This window comes from Phocoena phocoena, chromosome 4 (genome assembly GCF_963924675.1).
Source record: "Phocoena phocoena chromosome 4, mPhoPho1.1, whole genome shotgun sequence".
Classification (NCBI taxonomy): domain Eukaryota; kingdom Metazoa; phylum Chordata; class Mammalia; order Artiodactyla; family Phocoenidae; genus Phocoena; species Phocoena phocoena.
In genome coordinates this window covers 74,644,839-74,664,892 of record NC_089222.1, presented here as the reverse complement: position 1 = coordinate 74,664,892, position 20,054 = coordinate 74,644,839, and the positions used below count along the sequence as shown (strand labels likewise).

Genomic DNA, 20,054 nt, shown 5'->3' with positions numbered 1-20,054 from the left:
CACAGCATTATGCCTAAAAAAACAACGTATATACCTTAATCTAAAAATGCTTTATTGCTAAAAATGCTACGCATCATCTCAGACTTCAGCGAGTTGTGATCTTTTCGCAATAGTACCATCAAAGATCACTGATCACCATAACAAATATAATGATGAAAGAGTTTGAAATATTGCGAGAATTACCAAAATGTGACACAGAGACACAAAGTGAGCAAATGCTGTTGGAACAACGGCACCAACAGACTTGCTCAGTGCAGGGTTGCCAAAAATCTTCAATTTGTAAAAAGACGCAGTATCTGTGAAGCACAATAAAGTGAAGTACAATAAAACAAGGTATGCCTGTATATGAAATATGCCAGAAAGGCAAATTTATAAAATATCTACAGCAAGTAGATTAGTGGTTGCCTGGGGCATATCACAGGGTATGACTGTGAATGGACTTGAGATTTCTTTTTAGAGTGATAGAAATGTTCTAAAATTAATTATTGTGATGATTGTTCAACTCTATAAATTTTCTAAAATTCACTGAATTGTACACTTAAAACAAATGAATTTTATAGTATAAAATTATACGTCAATAACCTGTTAAAAACTGCAGACACACACTATCCCGTTAAAAACTGCACACACACACAGGGAAAGTCAAGAACCTCTAAAAAAATTTTATATTTGAGAATGTGGAAATTTAGGTATTCTTCATGAATGACAATAATTATTATTTAATTATTGAATTTTTTATATAAGCCCCAAAGTACTATATTAAAAAAACCCAAAATATTCAAATAAAATGCTCTCTCAAGCTCATTCACAGAAATATTAGTACGAATAAAGGAAAAGGGTTTCTTTCTCTTTTTTTAATTGAAGTATGGTTGATTTACATATTGTGTTCGTTTCAGGTGTAGAGCAAAGTGATTCAGTCATAAATATATATATATTTCAGATTATTTTCCATTATAGGTTATTATAAGATGCTGAATATAGTTCCCTGTGATAATACAGTAAATCCTTGTTGCTTATCTATTTTACGTATAGTAATTTGTATCTGTCAATCCCATACTCCTAATTTATCCCTCCCCCCTCCCCATCCCCTTTGGTAACTGTAAGTTTGTTTTCTATGTCTGTTGAGTCTGTTTCTGTTTTGAACACAGACTCATTTGTAAGGAAAAGTTTCTGACTCAGGATTAGCCATCATCCTACCTTGTCACTTAGAGGTGGTCGATTCATAGGACTAATTCCTTTTCGAATTCCAGTTGCTTTCCTAGCTGCAAGGCCAGTGATAACTCCATAAGGACGTCTCTTTCCAGGCATCACTCTTCCTCTACGGCTCAGACTATTCTTACCAAAACCTGGAGGAGAGGAGGAAAAAAAAAAATCAATCTAAGACTGCAATTGAGTGACACACAGGTCACAGGATATTCTATTTCTTAAGTAGGGTGGAGGACATAAGAGTTTTTTTCATTTATTATTATTCATATAATATTTCTTATATTATTATTATATTACTATTTATATAACTTCTTTAAAATTACATAAAATATTTCATTTTTAAAGAGGCAATAAGCTATTGGAAAGGGTTCTGCTGCTGCAATGGACTGCAAAGGACTAGAGGATTCTCACATTTCCCCCCAGCTATCCTCTCTCTGGCATTACTTTCTCAACAAACAGAACAGTCTCAACTTTCCCTGTGCAGCATGGTGGCCACTAACCACATGTGGTTATTGAGTACTTGAAATATGACTAGTCTGAATTGAGATGTAACAAAAGAATGTATAATATTTCATTAATAATTTTACATTAATCATATGTTAGAATGATATTTTAGATGTACTGGGTCAAATAAAATATATTATTAATATGTGGTTCACATTTTATTTGTTGGATGGCACTGATCCAGAGTGGAATCACTATCTCATCTCCTATTTTCTTATGATGTTGCAATCTGGCTTCTTTGTTTTCAGTCTTATTATATTCAAACTGCTTTTGCTAAAGTCTGCAGTAAACTCCAATGGATATATATTTTCATCTCTGCGGCATATGACATTACTGACTTTGCTTTTCCATTATGTATCTTACCTATTTAAATACTTATTTTCTAATTATGAAAAAGTAAACGTGCTCAGTACAGAAATCTTAAAAACATATAAAGTACAAATAAGAATATAAAAGCCACCACCGTTAGCCCACCACTTAGAGACAACAACTACTAACATTTTATATTTTTCTAGTCTTTTACTTGTATACATACATTTCAAATTAACACTTTTAGTTTCAACTGTCTTTAAGCAACTCAAAAGACTATCACGTGAGGTAATTCACAATTTTGTAGTACCATGTGACCAGAAAATGGACTGAGTCAATCTTCCAGCAACCACATTTCACTACTCTATATACTACTCTGTAGTCTACATTAACACTGTACTGTGAATATTAATCCTATGTCTTTAATATTCATACTAATCATTTTAGTTACTTCTAATGTTACACTATTATAAATAACATTGCAATAACACTACAGATAACATTTTTATACACATCCATGATATTTCCTCAATATATAAATTTCCAAAGATCAAAATGCTGTATCAAAGAGTAAAGCAAATTCTAAAGGATTTTGATTCATATTGTAAAAAATCCCCTCCAGAACGACAATATTTATTTATATTTCCAGGAACATAAGGGTGCCACTTTTTCCGTATCATTGACAACTTTAAATATTATTCTTTTTAATCTTTATCATTTGGCGTTTGAGATAAAAAAAACAACTTGTATTTGGTAGTTTACTAGTAATAATGAACACTTTCCATGGGTTTTTTGACTATCTGTATTCTTCCATTCACAAACTATCATGTTCATAAACCAGTTTTCTAGGGTCAAGTTCTAATTTCCTTTGATGCTTTGATAGAAGAATTACTTTAAATTTATAATTAATTTATCAAGAATCGACATTTTACAATATTCAGGAACACATTACGTCTTCATTCAAGTCTTCTTCTGTCACTAATTGGCTCAGTAAAGTTTCAAGCTTTTCCTCCCATAGGTCCTGCACATTTCTTGTTAAGCTTATTACGAGATATTTTATACACTTGTTGTCAATCACAAAAAAAGATCCCTTATCTATTAATAATCTTCATATTGTCATTCCTAGGATTACAGAAAGCTACTGAGGTTTTAATTAATAGCTTTTAATCAGCCATTCCACTGAATTCACTTATTAGTTCTAATAGTCTTTCAAATTATTTTCTTGGGATTTCTGAGTGACAATCATATTATCCACAAATGATACTACCTTCTTCCTTCCAATAATTATACCTCAAATTCTTTTACTTCTTAATGCAATAGCCAGAAATTCCAGAGAACTATTTTAAGTAACAATTGTGATATTGGGCATGCTTATCTTAATTCTAATTTGGGGGGGAATGTCTTTAGAATGGAATCCTGTATAATACTATACACCTGCAATGTGGTAACAGGTCTACCAACCTGTTTCATAGTCAAACTAAACGGAGTTAAAATAGTTTCCTGTAGGATTTCTCAGGACTGTGTGTGATGAATCTCTTAAGCCATAATCATGTATATGTCACTGTCGAATTTATCTAATTCCATAATGCTTTTTTGTGGTGTACCTACTTTGAGACCAGAATTCAACTAGACAGTTAGAAAAACCTGTTATGTTATGATGGTTGAACCATTTACCAATTTATTGCCTTTCAGCTCCCAATTCACTCTTTACTGTCCCGCTTCTGTTACTGGAACATTTCTCTTACCAGCTGGCACGATGTTAAGCTTTGTCAGCAGAGGGCACTGGAGGGACCCTAGAAGAAGAAGGAGCTTTTCTTCCAAGTTCCAGCGTGCACCTCAAGGCTTGCTCCTGTGGCATAGGACACCCAGTGGCACTCATTATCCCTCCCCTGAAAGCTGAGACTATGGTGAGGCAAGAGAGGCGCCTAGGGCATAAAATCTGAGAATGAGTGACACCTTAAATATTAGGCCCTCGGTATCTATCTAGATCTAGTCCTAGGCATCACTCTAATTCTGGCCCTGCTCATCCTCCAGTGAATTAAAGCTGCATCACCCCTATAGATCACTTCCCAGTGAATTCCACCAGCACGGCAACTCAGTGTGGTAAGGAGTTCTTGTAGATTTGTTCCCTTTTTGGGTGCTCTGCCTCAGTACTAAAGGTGCTGATTTTATTATTTTTATAATCAGCAAAAAAGCAATAAAGATACAATTTTTTAAAATATTAGGATCAAATTATTGCTGTTCTATGTGTGATTCCCTTCTAGAATTGCAACCAAACGAAGATTAAGCATGTTGGGGAAACCTGTATATTCAAATTAAATCTACAACTACTTGCTATTTTTATTTGTATTAAATAATGAAGCAGCTACCACTGTGCTAGGTAGGCACTGTTCTGAGTACCTTAATTTAAATGAGCACTTGATGAAATTGACGCTAACATCTCAATTTTGCAAGTGAGCAAAGTGAGGCAAAGAACAGTGACTACCCAGAGGGCACAGTTAGAAAATGGCAGAGCCATGATCTAAGTGCAAGTCTGTGGCTCGAAAAATTGAGCATTTTCCAAACTGTTATATATAAAAATTAAAGAATAATAAAAGGTAGAATATAATCTATGGTACATTTCCAAAGAGAAAAACACAGCTATGACAGAAAAAGCAGGCTCTGAGCTAGGTATTACAAAACAGGCAAGATGTGAATAGGGAGAGAGGCATAAAGTGACAAGTACAAAGACATGGGCAACCACAGTGATTTGAGAGACAGTCTAGAGAAAAGGATAAGAAGTGAATGGAAAACTACAATGAGGTATCACCTCACACCAGTCAGAATCGCCATCATCAAAAAATCTACAAACAATAAATGCTGGAGAGGGTGTGGAGAAAAGGGAACCCTCTTGCACTGTTGGTGGGAATGTAAATTGATACAGCCACTATGGAGAACGGTGTGGAGGTTCCTTAAAAAACTAAAAATAGAACTACCATACGATCCAGCAATCCCACTACTGGGCATATACTCTGAGAAAACCATAATTCAAAGAGTCATGTACCACAATGTTCACTGCAGCTCTATTTACAATAGCCAGGACATGGAAGCAACCTAAGTGTCTATCGACAGATGAATGAATAAAGAAGATATGGCACGTATATACAATGGAATATTACTCGGCCATAAAAAGAAACTGAGTTATTTGTAGTGAGGTGGATGGACCTAGAGACTGTCATACAGAGTGAAGTAAGTCAGAAAGAAGAAAACAAATACTGTATGCTAACACATATATATGGAATCTAAAAAAAATGGTCATGAAGAACCTAGGGGCAGGATGGGAATAAAGAAGCAGACCTACTAGAGAATGGACTTGAGGTCACGGGGAGGGGGAAAGTTAAGCTGGGACAAAGTGAGAGAGTGGCATGGACATATATACACTACCAAATGTAAAACCGATAGCTAGTGGGAAGCAGTCGCATAGCACAGGGAGATCAGCTCGGTGCTTTGTGACCACCTAGAGGGGTGGGATAGGGAGTGTGTGAGGGAGGGAGATGCAAGAGGGAAGAGATATGGGGATATATGTATATGCATAGCTGATTCACTTTGTTATAAAGCAGAAACTAACACACCATTGTAAACCAATTATATACCAATAAAGATGGGAAAAAAAAAGACTATACTTGAAAGGGAACTGAGGGGGGGCTCACCGAATTCATGATCAGATTATAACAGTCTAGAAGCGGTATCTTATACTGAATGGAAGAAAGAGAGAGAAGGCAGTGAAACCATTTCAGATGCTATCGCAACACTCAAACACAACATGATAAGGGACTGGGAAAGGAACAAAGAAATTTGAACGTATTCCAAAAGAATGAATGAATTAGTAGAACAAAGAGAAAGTTTAAAGAGAGGAGGAATCCATTATTATACCAAAGTTTGAGGCGTAGACGAAAAAGACTCATGAGAAAATCTCATTAACAAGAATAAAAGGGGAGGGAGAGGGAAGGATTGGGAGTTTGGGATTAGCAGATACAAACTAGCATATATATAGGATGGATAAACAACAAGGTCCTACTGTACAGCACAGGGAACTATATTCAATATCCTATAATAAACCATAATGGAAAGAATATGAAAAAGAATTTATCCATCTATAACTGAGTCACTTTCCTGTACAGAAGCAATTAACACAACCTTGTAAATCAACTATACTTCAATAAAATTAAAAAAAAAAAACAAGAATAAAAGGAGACAAGTATGGGATAGAATTCTATTCCTGGGTGCCTTCTATTTCTGACTGTTATAGTCATTGTTCCCATACTCATCACCTGTTCTACCATCTTTTTTTTTTTTTTTTTTTTTTTTTTTTTTTTTGCGGTACGCGGGCCTCTCACTGTTGTGGTCTCTCCTGTTGCGGAGCACAGGCTCCGGACGTGCAGGCTCAGCGGCCATGGCTCACGGGCCCAGCCGCTCCGCAGCATGTGGGATCTTCCCGCACCAGGGCATGAACCCGTGTCCCCTGCATCGGCAGGCGGACTCTCAACCACTGTACCACCAGGGAAGCCCCGTTCTACCATCTTTTCTTTCTTTCCTTCCAGTGGCTTCTTATCCTCTACCTTCTAACAAGCCTAGATCATCCCTTCCTCCTTCCTCCTTTTCTATCTTTGAACAAACTTCACTAGCTCTATCTCAGTTTTAGCAATGGTTGTATTTTTCACGCTGTCACTGTCATGTTTCATGCAAGAGTCTTTTCTTGGTTTTCATCCAATCAGCCCCTTTAGAAAGTTCTCATCTTTCTAGAGTACCTTCATTCTCATTACTTCAACTACTACCTCTATGAAGGTCCTTTCACATTTTCAGCTCCACCAGAGCAGCAGTTTAACACTACTAGCCATGTATGAGAAGGACATATGGAGCTTAAAAAAAAAAACAAACAAACCCCAGGCCCTACTTCTGCAGATTCTGGTTCAGTAGCAATGGAGTGCAGCCAGAGCATCAGTCTAATTTATAAAGCTCCACAGATGCAACCAATGTTGAGAACAACTAAAACTAGACACATGAATTTTCATCTTTCCTTTGAATCGTTAGCCCAATCCCTTCATGAATTTCTTTCACACACACATCAAGCTGCCTAAATAATTTCTGTAGTCTGATCACTTACACAAAGGTTTGAGGGATTTTCTGGGAAATATCGTATCACAGAGTGTATGCAATCATATTACTGGCTCCTTTTAAAGAAGCATACAACTATTTCTCTGTCTCCTCTACCTCTAAAAGAAATAGCATCCTCAAACTTTTTGGTCTCAGGACCTCTTTATACTCTTAAAAATTATTGAGGACCCCAAAGAGTTTTTGTTTCTGATATATAGGGTTTATGTTTACTGCTATTTACCACACTACAAATGAAAACTAAGACATTTAAAAACTATTTGTTATTTTATTAAAACAACAATAAACTCACAACATGTAGGGCAAATAACATTTTTAATGAAAAATAACTACTGTATTCCTAAACAAACAAAAATATCTAATAGGAAGAGTAGCATTGATTTGCATTTTTGCAAATCTCTTTAGTGTGTGGCCTAATAGGAGATAGCTAGATTCGCATTTCTGCTTCTGCTTCCAATGTTTTATTTATCACATGTCATGTAGACTTTGGGAAGTCCACTGTACATTCATGAGAGAATAAGACTGAAAACACAATGTCTTAGTATTATAGAAATAGTTTTGACCATGTGAACCCCTTGAGTCTTGGGGATTCCCCAGGATCTCTGGACAGCACTTTGAGAACTGCTGTTGTATAGTATTCCATCCCTGAAAGACATTTAGGTTGTTTGTACAAGTATGTATTGAATGACTAAATTATATTTCAGGTACAGAATTAGGAAGACTTTATTCACTTGTCTGTTCAGCCGTCAAAAATAAATTATTGAGGGACTCCTCTGGTGGTGCAGCAGTTAAAGCTCTACACTCCCAATGCAGGGGGCCCGGATTCAACTCCTGGTCAGGGAAACTAGATCTCGCATGCCACAAGTACAAGCCTGCATGCCACGACTAAAGATCCTGCACACGGCAAAGAAGATCCTGCACGCCGCAACTAAGAACCGGTGCAGCCAAATAAATAAATAAATAAAATTTAAATAAATAAATAATTGAGTATTTGCTAAGGGCTCTCTGTGCTACTTATTCCCTTACCTCAAGCTAACATCCTCACTGACATTATAATGTGGAAATCTTAACTTTTACAAACCAATTAGAGCTTAAGAAAATCCCATACCTCTCTGAACATTCAGTGACAGCAGTAGCTGTTCTATTTTAGGCCCTGACACATGTAAGTGGAGAACATACAAGCGCAATTTCAATCTTAGAAAATCCTAAGCTGCCACTGGGTATCCTTTAACTCAAGGCTCAGATTATAACCCCTGTAAAAGGAAAGCTTTTCTGATCCTTCATGAATCAGATCCTATTTCACCTTATCCATTAAATCACCACTAATTTTCTTAGCACAAAATCCCTATCTAAAATCCTGTAGTACAATCAGAATTTCTCTTATGATATTTCTTAACTCTATGTTTTCTACCTTATCTCTGTTACTAGAAATTCCTTGAAGTAAAAGAGTGCATCTTTACATACCCTGACAACCTGGTCAGTTCAGAGCATTTATCAGGTATTTAACAAACGATTAGCATAAATAAATATATTTCTGGCTTCTATGAACTCTGAAATTATTTTAAAACAAATCATATATAAAATATGGTATGTTGAGTAACATTTATAAGAAACCTTTTAATATAAATCACTGGAATTAAATATTAATTTTCTATAGCTAAATACCTATTACAAGATTTACTTACTTGGGTTCAGCTATCCCAGAAATTACTAGGGAAGAATAAATTCTTCTGCAGGGTCTAATCTTAGTTACAGGCATATGTTAAGGATATGTTGGCATATTAGCTATTAAACATAGGATTAATTATGTTCAACCTATTGGAGATTATTTTCTATGGTTTTTAACATATAGGATAAAAATCAACTTAGGAATTAGTTTATCAAACATTTTTTCACATGTGTAAAAAAGATCTAGAGTTTAAAAAATCTGAACAAATGTTTATTCTAAAATGCTGATGTGGGCTTCCCTGGTGGCGCAGTGGTTGAGAGTCCACCTGCTGATGCAGGGGACACGGGTTCGTGCCCCAGTCCGGGAAGATTCCACATGCCGCGGAGCGGCTAGGCCCATAAGCCATGGCCGCTGAGCCTGCGTGTCCGGAGCCTGCGCTCCGCAACAAGAGAGGCCACAACAGTGAGAGGCCCGCGTACCGCAAAAAATAAATAAATAAATAAATAAATAAATAAAATGCTGATGTAACTGCTAAAAAAGTTAATGAGTCACATATAATTAATAGTATTCAGTTACTGCCTCAAGTCTATTTTGGGACAAAATGTTTTAAATAAATAAGCTTCTAGATTACCAAAAATAACTGTATATGTAGAGTTCCAAGATCATTAGACCATATCTAAAGCATTCAATTCTGTGTTACCTCTGGAGGATTTAACAAATCCTAAAGGTCCTGGATGATAAGATAAATAATCTAGAGGTCATTTTCTATGCAGAATAGTAGTCTCCACATATTTATAAAAGGTTTTCATACAGAAACCTGTTTCCTATAACTCTATAGAATTAACAGGAAGGCATGATTTAATTCAAATTAAGAGAATTTTCTTGTAAACAGTGCTGTCTCCAATAATGGAATAAGTTATGTTGTGAGGTGCTATGCTCTTTCACTGAATATATTTAAGCTGGAGTTACATAGTCATCCATCAGACAAACCTCTAACTGTGAAGGATATTAAGACTCCATGATATGTAAGATCCTTTATAAATCTATAGTCCTAAATATAATAAAGACTTTATATACTGAGGTTACTTTAAAATGACTTAATGTTTTTAAGAAATAGTGTTATCACCTATTTAAGGAAACCTGAATTTTTACCAGATTGTAAGATTAAACAAAACTCTGAGAGAAGGAAAAATACACATCACAAAGGGTACTGAGATACTTCCTCCACGCTTTAAGTATGTATCAAAGGTAGTATACTATGAACCCACAAATAACGGCTCTTTATTAAAGCTTACTTGCAAAACTTACCAGAATTCTGTTGAATTCCCCATCTTACTCTCATCCTGAATTGCCGGGCACCACTTTGCTGGAGTCTTCTATTTAGTCTTGGGAAATTCTGTTTCTTTCCTTCCTTTCGATTCAATTTGATGATATCATCTGTGATAGACGAAATGTGATGATTACCTTCATTTTAACATAATGACTCAATTACTCAGTCTCATTTTCTAGTTGATAGATTTCCTAGGTCCCTAACTTCTTTTCTACTTTGAAAGCACTTTGATAAGTGGAAAATAATAATATGAACATAAAAGCTCAAATCAGCCAATATATTTGGAGCAATGAACAATGGTTTTGTAGGAAAAGTTGAAGTCAATAGCCCAAAGCAGAGCTACCAACTAATGAAGATTTCTGTTATTCATAGTATTTCTTACCCTAATAAATATAAATGAGCAAAAACCTGTTTACAAAAATTACTCATACTTACTTTCCATAATCACAGAAGTCTCCAGTTTTTAAAGATGACCACCTTTCAATAAAACCATTGGCAGTCAAAAAATAAATCATTCAAAGACTAAATTTCTAAGTTCACCTCAATTCAGCAAATATTTATTGAGTATATACTATGTGCAGTGAATATATGTGGTAGGCTGTGCTGTAACAGAAACAAACAAAAGTAAAATATGATCCCTATTCTCAGTAAGTTTAAAATTGATGGAAACAGACATGTAAATAGTAAACAAAAAATTAAACAAGTACCATAATAAAGGTATAGTACAAAAAGAAAATACTATTGGTTCTTTGCTCATTTAGCAAAGCAATTCAGGGTTACCTTATCTTTCTTTCTACACTCTTCTCTCTCTCTCTCTCTCTCTCTCTCTCCCTTTTTTTTGGCCATGCTGCACGGCACGCAGGATTGTAGGATCTTAGTTCCCCGATGACCAGGGATCAAACCCGTGCCCTCTGCAGTGGAAGCGTGGAGTCCTAACCACTGGACCACCAGGGAATTCCCTCTACACTGTTCTAAGTCTCATTATTTCCCAAAACACTTCCAGACTGTCCCAAGGTAATTCATAAACATCACATTGCTCTAATACCACAACAGAACAATGTCAAGATCAGAAAACTAAATGTACTCCAGATCCCTATTTACATCTGTTTAAAGGAGATTACTAGAAGACAAAAAATACTCATTTAAGAATATCCACTTTCTCCAAAGTTCCAACTCCAATATTAATTTTGCTGATTGAAAATACAGTAAATAAACCAAATAAATTGAACATCAACAACTTCTTAATAAAATTAACAAAACTAACCTCAGTTGTTTTTTTTTTCCAAACTACTCTAAATACAAATAATCTAACAACTATATCAATATAACTAGTCTTTTCTAAAGTCAAAGAAGGAAATATAGATTACAGGGATCCTTTCTTATATATTACTACTCTACCTCACTAATCTCTAATCTTTTTAAAAATTTATTTATTTATGTCTGCAGTGGGTCTTCGTTGCTGCTTGTGGGCTTTTTGTAGTTGCTGCAAGTGGGGGCTGCTCTTCGTTGAGGTGCACCAATCTCTAATCTTTAAGTCTCTAAACTACATTTAAATATTCATAGAAAATAATTCAAATCCCTTCAAAGTAGTTTGTTATCTTGAGATCCATCATTCAGCTACAAAAAAGTTTATCAAAGTTAAACACTCAAGAACAGTTTTTTACAAAACACAAAGATTTCACAAATATCAGAGCCATGAACATGTTAAATTCTCAGTAAGCAGAAAGGGAAATAGTTAGACACCACTTTCAAAACACTACTTTCCTCTAACAGGGTGCTACTTATTCTTCACCAGAAGTCTGAGATCTCAGAGCCATTAGAGTACCTCCCAAAAATGAACTTGGTCTGGGGAACCACAAAATAAAAAGAGGCAGAGTATAATTTTGACTAACCAGGCTGATTTAAAAACAGAGCATTATAGAGTATAAACATAACTAAAAATTAAAAGTAGAAAAGTATATCAAACATAAAATTATGTTTTCTATTTAAACATTTTATTATCTAAATCCTCAAGTTAAAAGGAGCTACCATGACAGAGAGGATTCTTCCAATCTAAAAGAAGATAATGGCTTTCTCCTAACCAAGGAGTAGACAGGGTAGGTAGATATCAGAAATAAAAAAAAAAAAATCCACTATGAGCTACTTTTATAAAAAACTAGGGGTATACATGTGATAACAGTAATAGTAGTAACTGAGTACTAATAGGATTGTTCTGAAAACATGTATTCATTCAATTCTCACAATAATTCTATGAAATAACTATTGTAATACCCATTTTCAAACTAAGATACTGAGGGACTTCCCTGGTGGTCCAGCGGTTAAGACTCTGTGTTCCCAATGCAGGGAACCCGGGCTCCATCCTTGATCAGGGAACTAGATCCCTCACGCCGCAACTAAGAGCCCGCATGCCGCAACTAAAGGATCCCCGCATGCTGCAACTAAAGATATGGCACACAGCAACGAAGACCCCGTGTGCCACAACTAAGACCTGGCACAGCCAAAGAAAGAAAGAAAGAAATTTCTTTTTTTTAAATTAAGAAATTGAGCCACAATGAGGCCAGCTACTGGTAACCTTGGTAGATAATTCCATATGAATATTCACATAAACCTGATAGAGTCAAAATTAAAAACAAAACAAAAAATTAGATTCTAAAACCTATGCACACTGGATAAAATGGGATATTCACAAAGCATAATAATTGCCTAAAATACCTATCTCTTCATCACATCTCTGTAAAATTCTCACTAAAACAAAACAAAGCACCTAAAAAAAAAAAAGGGGCACCTGACAGTATGGTGAGGAGAGAGACCAATCTCTTTTAGCTATCCGCTGCACTTCACTTCTATCTTCAAAGAGAATTATCCCTCAGTTTTCTTCATTTGAACATCCTAAGCACTGAACAAAATAGATACAAAAAACTTAGAAACTTAAGAAATGTAATGCTTATGACACTACATGGTTAACACTTCCTACATCTAGAGCTTGGTGCTCTAGAACCAGACTGAAATCCTGACTCCATCACTTACTTGCTGTATGACTGTGGGCAAGTTACTTAATTTCTCTATGCCTCAGGTTTTGTAAAATGGGAATAACAACAACGGCTTATACAGTATGTGTGTGTATATATGTAAATATGGTGCTTACTGTGTACCAGGTACTGTTCTGAGCAGTTTACATTTGTTTGTTGACTTATCTAATACTTACAGCAACCCTCTGAGGTAGTAGCTCACCTTTTTACAGATGAGGCACTGAGAAGCAGTTTGCCCAAGATCAAATGGCTAATAAGTGGCAGAAGCAGGATTTGAACTGAGACAGTCTGGGATTCAGGATTCCATGCATGCTCATTATCGTTAGGAGTAAGTACCTCATAGGGTTATTATCGGGATAATTTAACACATATAAAATGCTTAGTCCAGTGTTTGGCAAGTAGTAAGCACTCAATAAATATTCATTATTATATTTTTTCTTGGCTTTAATTCAAAAGATTTCTCATTTCTTTAGAGGTCACTACTGACTAGCAGTAGTAGGCAAGACTTGAGGCCAAACCTATGATTTCTGATGATTTTCTTAATTCACATCTTGGGTTCTAACTTAAGACAAAAACAGAAACCAAGAGGTCTTGACTTTTGACTACGAACTTTGCAGAAAAACCACAAGAAAAATATCGTCCTCGGAAAAGTTACACCTCTGTATCCCCTAGTCGGGTACTTTTCAAATATCCGAAAAACTGTAGGCCTGAGGCAGAGCTAACTAACCACATTTAATACCAAAACCTGAATTCCGACAAAAACGGAATTACTTTTAAACCAACCAAGCCAAACAGAGACTAGTCCCTCAGTGGTGTTAGGTCTGAATTTTTAATTGAATCGCCAATCTCCCTGCTTTTTATCTAATCGTCACCAAACCACCCCACTCTTTTAGATCTATGCTTTACTTGGCTTCCCATCAAACCCTCCTTCGGTTTTCGCTTCGTTTTTTTCTAATTTGCTAGCTTGAAGGACTCGATGAGGAGACTGTGCTTTTCCAGGCACCGCCTAATACACCACCATCCCACGAAGTCCTTCCTAACTATCTTTTCTTCTGTCAAGCGCCCCGGCCCCGCGGTGGCCCGGCCGTCTGTGGAGCCCGTCAGAAACAGCCAACTCTCGGGGCGTCTTGACGCTTCTGTGCGGCGCCAGGCGCAGGCCCGGGCGCATAAAACGCCCAACCAGCCCTTCTCGGGAACCACGGATTTAACCGAACCCGCCGGGCTCTCAGAGCTTCCTCAGAAAGGACGGCTCCGTCCGACCCTTGCCCTCGCCCCACGATAACGCCCACCGCGCACAAGCCTGAGGTGAAACCCGCGGAGTTTTCCTCACAAAGAGCCGGGGTCACCCGCGAGCAGTGGCTACCCTTTGTGGGGGGGGGGGGGGCGGAAACAGGATCCACACTCCTCTGCCTTCCCAACCTCCCGGCCCGAAGCGCCCCCCGTCCCCTCGGACACAGCCCCGCCGAGGAGACGCCCGAGGCCCTCGGGCTCGATCCCGACTCCAGAAAGCGCTCCCCCCGTCCCCACCGGCCCCCGCTTGGTTCCACCCACCCGTAAGAAAACTCCATAGACAACTGCGGCCAACCGCCCCTTCCCCCACAAACCGCTGTACTTGGTTCCACCCACACCTCCTCCCACTCCAACTCGGTGCGACTCGGCTCCTCACCCAAAGACATATCAATTTTGTCCAGGTTTTCATTGCTGCGGGCTTTCGGCGGCGGCGGCGGGGTCGCGGTGGCTCCCATTAACCGGGTACCAAACCGGTTCATAGCTGGAAACGTCGCGCTGGAACAGTCAGCGAAGAAGGCCAGGGGCTGAGGCCTGCCACCTCCCACTCACGCACGCAGACTAGCCGCACCGACGGAGCGCGCACGCGTGCTGGCTGCGTCCTCTCCCACCCGCGGCGGAGGGCTGGGGGAGGAACCAAGAGACGAGCGGCTGGCGAGAATGGCCCCAGGCCCCGGACTCGCCCCTAGCGCCTCTTGCCGGACCGGAGGAAACATTGCACCCGCTGCTCTGGCCGCTCTCGAGGGGCCGCTGTTTTAGCAGTTAGCCTTTCCGCCCAAATTATGCTGGACCCTGAACACCTCAGAATCACATGCCTTAAATGAGATCATGTTCCTCCGTGCCCTTCGAGTCTCTCCTGCTACAGAAAGGCCCCCTAAGCTTTGGTACACACAAACCTTTCACACCCCACTGCAGAGCAGCCCCAGAGGCTGCGAGCGTGGACTGCAGAACTGCGCCCCAGCTCCCCTCTTCACCGCCAGCACGCGGAGCAACACGTCCGGACGCAAAGCAGAGGCTGCACTGATAATTCTTGTGTCAGCATACTAATAAAAGTAAATGTTAACGTTTCCCGTATCTGTACCACTTCTCAGCCGGCGCTCTCAAAACATTTTGCACGGTACCTTATTAAGACCTCACCTTCCCTCGGGAGAGCGGTAAGTACCTCTGCTTATTTGGCTGCATTTTTCTCTAATTCACTTGCGTTGGGAATTGATAAAGGGATTCATTTTCTTTCTAATCATCCCTATGGGAAAACTTATTAATATTTGATGAATTCCTGCATAGTAACTTTTTTTCCTGTTAACAAAACCTGATATTCTCTCTTTCTTACCTCCTTCTGCTCCAGATAACTGCGCTTGTGTGGAAGCATTTAGGTTATATTATCCTCATAGCAGCTTAAACTAAGACATTTGCATCTAAGAAAAAAATTAGGGGCAGGTATTCTGTTCATTTAGAAATCTCTGCCACCTTCCACCTCTGCACTTCCTAAAATTTCTCTTTGCATAGAAACGAACTAGTGACCTAAGGTATCTCAAACCCACAATAGCCTATACTTTATTTTTTTCCCCAAGACAAAAATACAACCATATGAGAAGAGTGAATCAGCTGAAGAGGCACCTATGAAGGGTTGCAAGAAACTTAAATGGTGGAGGAAGTTTTGGACTCAAAAAGACCCATGAACAATATTCAGCATGTCAAGGAGAGTATCATGTATGCTCTTAGCACAAAGTGCTTGATTTTATTACTGTTCCACTCTGCAGCTGCCACCCCTTTCCCAACTGCTAAGAACTAGAGAACTGGATTGTAGAGAAGTACAAGAGAGACCTAGGTTTTATTGAGTGAGTGGTTTCACTCACTTCAGTCATTCACCTTGTGAACTTGGGAGAGTGTCTGGGCCTCATAATCATTTTCAAAACAAGAAGTAGTTATACTAAATATATATTACACTTAATTATTTCTAAGATTCCTTACAGTTCTAAAATCTTCTAAGCACAAGACATTTTTCTACATACTATCCTTCTCTCACTAGAAATAACTTCTGCAATCTCTACTTATTTGAAGGAGCAAACTAAAGGGAGGAACATTGGATTAAGTTCTTAATTTTATGGAAGAAAATTAATGCATTTAGAGTTTGGATACATTTTATACTTCAGGCAGTATAGGACAGATAATAAAAATCCCAAATGTGCAAAATCCTTCCCACATCGATTTATAAAAATTCCCTTTATCCTGGTCTTCTCCCCAAAACTGAAGCCGCATACCAAATCTCCTTAGCTCTAGAGGGAACATGCTCCAAGGTTTCATGAAACAATCCTAGCTGTTGTATTTCAGATTCCTCCAAGGGCTGAGGGTCTCAGAGTCTCAGAGCACCCTGATTCCAAAGGGAAAAACAAGAAAACAAGAGGCACCGGAGTTAAGGATAGGTCAGCCACACACAAAACAATACAAAGCAAAAGAGCAACCTGAGACACACAGCAACAGTGAAGAGGGAGAAAAGCCAAGAAATCAGAACTGGGGCTTGTCCAAGAAGTTGACCAGTCAGCTACAGGGCTGGAGTTAAAAGGTCAACCCTGCAATTTTCTGGGGCACGAGAGGCAGCTATTCATTTAATCCTATATTCATTGAGCACCAGGCATTGTAATAGGCCCTGGGGATAAAATGGTGAGCAAGATGGTTGCCGTCCCTATCTTCACATAGCCTGCAAAGCAAAAAACATTTTCTGAGCATGTACTGTGAATAAGGTACTGTGCTGGACACTGAGTGGACAGCCTTTGTCTTCAATTCATCAGCTTCGTCTAAGTCAAAATAAACATAGAATTCAAGCAGCTGCCCTTTCTGGAGGCTTGATTTCATACAATGTAGATCAGACAACATCTAGGATTGCCAGATAAAATACAGGACCAGTTAAATATGAATTTCAGATAAACAATGAACAGTTGTTTAGTATAAGTTTTGTCCCAGGTACAGATAAACAGGAATTTTTTTTTTTTTTGCCACAGAATATCGCATGTAATTTTTTTTTTTTTTTTTTTGCGGTATGCGGGCCTCTCACTGTTGTGGCCTCTCCCGTTGCGGAGCACAGGCTCCGGATGCGCAGGCTCAGCGGCCATGGCTTACGGGCCTAGCCACTCCGCAGCATGTGGGATCTTCCCGGACCGGGGCAGAAACCCGTGTCCCCTGCATCGGCAGGTGGACTCTCAACCACTGCGCCACCAGGGAAGCCCCACATGTAATATTTAGGATGTATTTATACTAAACAATTATTCATTGTTTATCTGAAAGTAAAATTTAACTGGAGTCTTATATTTTTATTTGCTAAATCTGGCAACCTTAACAACACCATACTTTTCTATTAACGTGTTCCAGCTCTCTTTTCACAGTGTGCATAGAGATCTATATTCTCTTCAAAGGTAAGCACAACTCATATATTTAACCCTTAACTTGATTAGTTTGATATCTTTTAAGTCCCCCCCTTTTTTCAGCTTTATTGAGGTATAAATGACAGACAATAAAAGACACATACTTAAAGTGTGCAGTTTATACAGGTGTGAAATATATACCCGTGAAAATACCGCCATAATCAGGGTAATAAATAGTATCATCCCCAAAAGTTTTCCTGTGCTCCTGTGTAATTCCTCCCCCCAACCTCAACCTAAGTAAGCAACCACTGATGTTTTCTGTCACTATAGATTAATTTGCATTTTTTAGAATTTTATATAAATGGACTCATACAGTATATACTCTTTTTTGTATCTGGATTGTTTCACTCAGCATAATTGTTTCAAATCTGTATGCCTTTTATTATTTTTCTTGCCTTATTACACCGACTGGGGACTCCAGTACCATGTTAAACAGGAATGGTGAAAGTGGACATCTTTGACTAGTTCCCAACCCCAGGGGGAAAGCATTCAGTCTTTCACCATTAACTATGATGTTAGATTTTTTTGTTGATGCCCTTTATCAGGTTGAGGAAGTTCCCTTCTACTGGTTTGCTGAGAGTTTTAGTTATGAGTGAATGTTGAATTTTATCTAATGCTTTTTCTGCATCTGAGAAGACCAAATGGTTTTTCTTTTTAAATTTATTAATATGGTAAATTATACTGGCTGGTTTTCAAATGTTGAACCACCCTTGCATTTCTAGGATAAACCTACTTGGTCATGGTATATTATCCTTTTTATATTTTATTGGATTTGCTTTGCTAATATTTTGTCAAGGATATTGTTTCTTTTTTCATGAGTGATATTGATGTGTGATTTCCTTTTCTTGTAATGTCTGTGCCTGATTTTGGTATCAGCTCTTATTCTTTTCAGAAGAGTATTTTTAGAATTCGTATGTTGATGTAATTTGTATTACAGTGGAATAATAAGGGAGCTAGGTATAATTTGTATTATATGTGGTTATAGTATGTATTAGGTATGACTATTATTATTATACGTAACTCCCTTAAGCTACTTGTATATACAGTACAGTTTTTCTTCTATTTTCTGCTCAATTCTTTTCATTACCCCCTTTGCCACTGTTTTCTGCTGTGGTAGCTTTTCTTGCCACCTTGCTACAGCTTCCTCTTTCTCTTTTATATTGCCCTTTTCTTTTGTTTTAAGTGTTTATAGATGTTCTAGTCTTCTGCCTTTTAATCTCAGGATTCATTCATTCATGTATTGAAACAGAGTTTGAGTCCCTACTCTGGGCAAGACACTGTGCTACACAGTACAGCGTTACAGCCGAGGACATGACACGCAGGATAGCAGGCATAGCTGGAGGCATTACTAGTCTCCAGGTCCCTGGCCCTCAGTTTTCTCTGACTAGCAGGTAACCTGCTTGGATAGACAAGGGAGCTTGAAGGGGAATTCTTCCTGGGCTCAGAGGTTGGACCTCTAGCCCACTCCTTATTAGGCCTTGTCTTCTCTGGGCAGGGCAGGGGTCCTGTCAACCAAAGGTTCTAGGTCAATTCACTGAATGACTAATTGTGGAATTTTCTAAAGCTACACAAATTTACATAAATCACACAATTTCCCCCTAGTTATGTAAAGACTGTTTCTTTTAAAAAATATATCTTCGGACTTCGCTGGTGGCGTAGTGGTTAAGAATCCACCTGCTAATGCAGGGGACATGGATTCGAGACCTGGTCCGGGAAGATCCCACATGCCGCAGAGCAACTAAGCCCGTGTGCCACAACTACTGAGCCCACGTGCCACAACTGCTGCAGCCTGCTGACCTAGAGCCCGTGCTCCGCAACAAGAGAAACCACCACAAAGAGAAGCCCGTGCACCGCAATGAAAAGTAGACCCTGCTTGCCACAACTAGAGAAAGCCTGCATGCAGCAATGAAGACCCATCGCAACCAAAAATAAATAAATACAATAAATTACACACACTATATATATATATATATCTCTTCAATTTCCTCAACTTGCAATAGATAGATTGGTAGTCTAGGAAGGCTCTGAAGAGCCAGGATTCTAGGCTTCTCATGCTGTTGGACAATCTGAGAGTAAGTTGCATACATCATGATTCTATAGAATATATCTCTAAGTATATTCTTTTATATAACCAAGGTAAAATGATCAAA

General features: G+C 38.3%; 1 protein-coding gene across 1 annotated transcript in view; it reads right to left on the bottom strand.

The window, feature by feature from the left end:
- FYTTD1 (forty-two-three domain containing 1) overlaps window positions 1-15,020 on the bottom strand; it is a 30,915-nt gene extending 15,895 nt beyond the window's left edge. Inside the window, exons 1-3 of the mRNA XM_065876308.1 lie at window positions 14,865-15,020; window positions 10,148-10,276; window positions 1,198-1,346 (exon numbers count right to left, since the gene is read on the bottom strand). Of these exons, the coding sequence (XP_065732380.1) occupies window positions 1,198-1,346; window positions 10,148-10,276; window positions 14,865-14,967 (381 nt within the window). The 5' untranslated portion in view covers window positions 14,968-15,020. The remainder of the gene's footprint in view (window positions 1-1,197; window positions 1,347-10,147; window positions 10,277-14,864) is intronic.
- Between the last annotated feature and the right edge of the window lie 5,034 nt (window positions 15,021-20,054).